Source organism: Myotis davidii, unplaced genomic scaffold (genome assembly GCF_000327345.1).
Source record: "Myotis davidii unplaced genomic scaffold, ASM32734v1 scaffold3, whole genome shotgun sequence".
In the NCBI taxonomy this organism is placed as follows: domain Eukaryota; kingdom Metazoa; phylum Chordata; class Mammalia; order Chiroptera; family Vespertilionidae; genus Myotis; species Myotis davidii.
The window spans coordinates 3,067,888-3,070,529 of NW_006295062.1; the positions used below are offsets into that span (position 1 = coordinate 3,067,888).

The 2,642-nt window shown below is 55.8% G+C and overlaps 1 protein-coding gene across 1 annotated transcript in view; it reads left to right on the forward strand.

Moving 5' to 3' along the window:
- Positions 1 to 2,642, forward strand: part of GLI2 (GLI family zinc finger 2) — a 54,222-nt gene that overhangs the window by 20,190 nt on the left and 31,390 nt on the right. The window contains 1 exon segment of the mRNA XM_015567770.1: positions 2,038 to 2,240. Coding sequence (XP_015423256.1) covers positions 2,038 to 2,240 — 203 coding nt within the window.

Consider the following 2,642-nt stretch of genomic DNA (forward strand, 5'->3'; position numbering starts at 1 on the left):
AAGAGAAACAGCACCAGGAAAAGGGTTGCAGCCACGAGCCCTGAACACTGCTGCTCGGGGTCAGAACCCAGCTCTGTGCTCAGCGTGGTCCCGGCTGGCCTTGACCGAGCTGAGGTGTCTGGAGGGGGTGCGTGCTGCGCCTGCCTCCCCTCGTGGACAGCAGGCGGTGACCCGCCTCTCCTGGTGGCCCGTGCCAGGCGGCTGGAGCATGACGGTGCAGGCCCTGATGTTCACATATGGTGTCGCCGGCTGTGTGGTGCCCCCAGGGGAAAGGCCAGGTCTCATCCTGAACCCGAGAGCAGGCCTGGCTCGGGAGAGGCCCTCTGTGGATGTAGTTCCCTCGGAAATTTTGAGATGAGATCATCCGGGCTGGTCCACTCAGGCCTAAATCCAAAGACAGGTGTCCTTACAAGACACACAGGTGAGAAGACACAGAGAGGGGAGGGATGTTGCACAGGCCAAGGAAGCCAGAAGCTGGAGCAGCCAGGGGCGATTCTGCCCTACAGCCTCGGAGCGGGGGGGCGGGGGGGGCGCTGCGGCACCTGGACTTGGGCTCCTGGCCTCCAGGCCGACGTCACCATGTTGGGGACTTTCATCCTCCTGGCCACCCTATGAAATAGATACTGTTTTATCCCCATTTTACAGATGAGGAAACTGAGGCTTGGGGAAGTTAAAGTAATTGCTCAGTTTGAGCTGTTAAAGGCTGAGATTCCAATCCAGGTTTGTGTGATTCTAGCACATTCTTTTCTTTGCACTCTGCCAAGTCATAGAGAGACCCTATTTTCTGAAAACATTTGAAAACTGAATTTTGGTGAATTTCATTCCCAAGTGACTTGGTGTGTTTTCTTTAATGGGTGTGTTGGGAGGAGGTGACTGCTCAACGCCCCCGCAGCTCACACGCTGACAGCTGCCTACAGGCCCTGGCGAGCAGGTCTTGTGCAAAGTCCCATCCTCACGTTGAGCAGAGCTGGCACCTCCTCGAGGGCCAACCAGGGGAACATAGAAATGGGTGGTGGCCATGCCAGCCAGGACCAGAGGAACCAAGGCAGGCCACAGTCGACAGGACATCTGAGAAGGGAAGCTTCGTAGAGTTGAAAGGAATTCATCTAAGGCAGCGGTTCTCAACCTGTGGGTCGCGACCCTTTGGGGATCGAAGGACCCTTTCACAGGGGTCACCTAATACCATTGGAAAACACATATATAATTACATATTGTTTTTGTGATTAATCACTATGCTTTAATTATGTTCAATTTGTAACAATGAAAATACATCCTGCATATCAGATATTTACATTATGATTCATAACAGTAGCAAAATTGCAGTTATGAAGTTGCAACAAAAATAATTTTATGGTTGGGGGTCACCACAACATGAGGGACTGTATTAAAGGGTCGCAGCATTAGGAAGGTTGAGAACCACTGGTCTAAGGGAAGCTGGAATGATATTCCAAACTTAACTACAGCTCCATTTCAAAGCTCTTCTTGGATCTCGCCCTTTTCCTTCACAGCGGATCCCGGCTGAGCACTTCACACCAGGGACTGCCCACCTGAGGCGAGCTTCTCCTTTGGAGCATCTCCGATTCCTCCTTTTCTCATTCCTCTTAGGAATACGAACGCTTTGCATCTCCTCCAGCATTAGTATCTCCATGTTCTGTTTCCCACACATTGGCAGCATGCACACGGTCATTCATTCAACAAAGATTGATCTGTTACCGCTGTGTATGCAGCCCGGAGCCCACTGGGAGCAAGGGCGACCTGCACAGGTGTGCGGCCTGCTGAGCCTGTGGCCCAGCACACCCAGCCGTGTGTGCAGAGTTCCACCCCCACACGGGGTGGGGGGGGGGGCAGCCTCGCCAGCATGCAGGTGCTGCCCAGCACGCACGGGCTGGGTGAGAGTTCGGACTCTCGAAGGGTGACAGCGATGCTGGATACCAGATGACAAGTGCAGGTGGCCCCTGGGTCCCGCTGCGTGCGGGGCTCCCTGCAGTCCTCCCAGCAGGCCACGGCTCCTTAGACAGCTCCTCTTTCTCTCTGCAGGCCTCCTGCCCTGAGTGGCAGCCCTGTCATCTCCGACATCTCATTGATCCGGCTTTCCCCCCACCCCGCCGGCCCCGGGGAGTCCCCCTTCAACGCCCCCCACCCGTACGTGAGCCCTCACATGGAGCATTACCTCCGCGCCATGCACAGCAGCCCCACGCTCCCCACGATCTCTGCGGCCAGGGGCCTCAGCCCCGCTGACGGTGAGTAGCAGCTGTGCGGTGTCAGGTGGGTACTGGACTTACGGGGTCACTTCCTCAAGCATGTAAGCGTCTAATCACTCATGCACTTGAGACTAACATGATGCTGTATGTCACCTGTTGTTGAAAAAAAAAGTTTAAAAAAAATAAGCAACCCGGTGAATCTTCTCAAAACCTGTCCACCAAAACCTTCCCCTGCACCCGCAGGCAGTGCCAGAGAGGCCATGGCTGCGTGCACTGAGCCCGCGGGCAGAGGCCCCAGAACCACGGCCCACGCATCCCTTGTCCCCAACTGCACCTCCCCACCTCCCGGTGTGACCAAGAGTGAAGCTGAGCTCCAGGCCCAAGTGTCCGGTGAAAGGACTCAGCCTCCCCGGGTCCAGGAGGTGCCCTGTGGCACCGGTC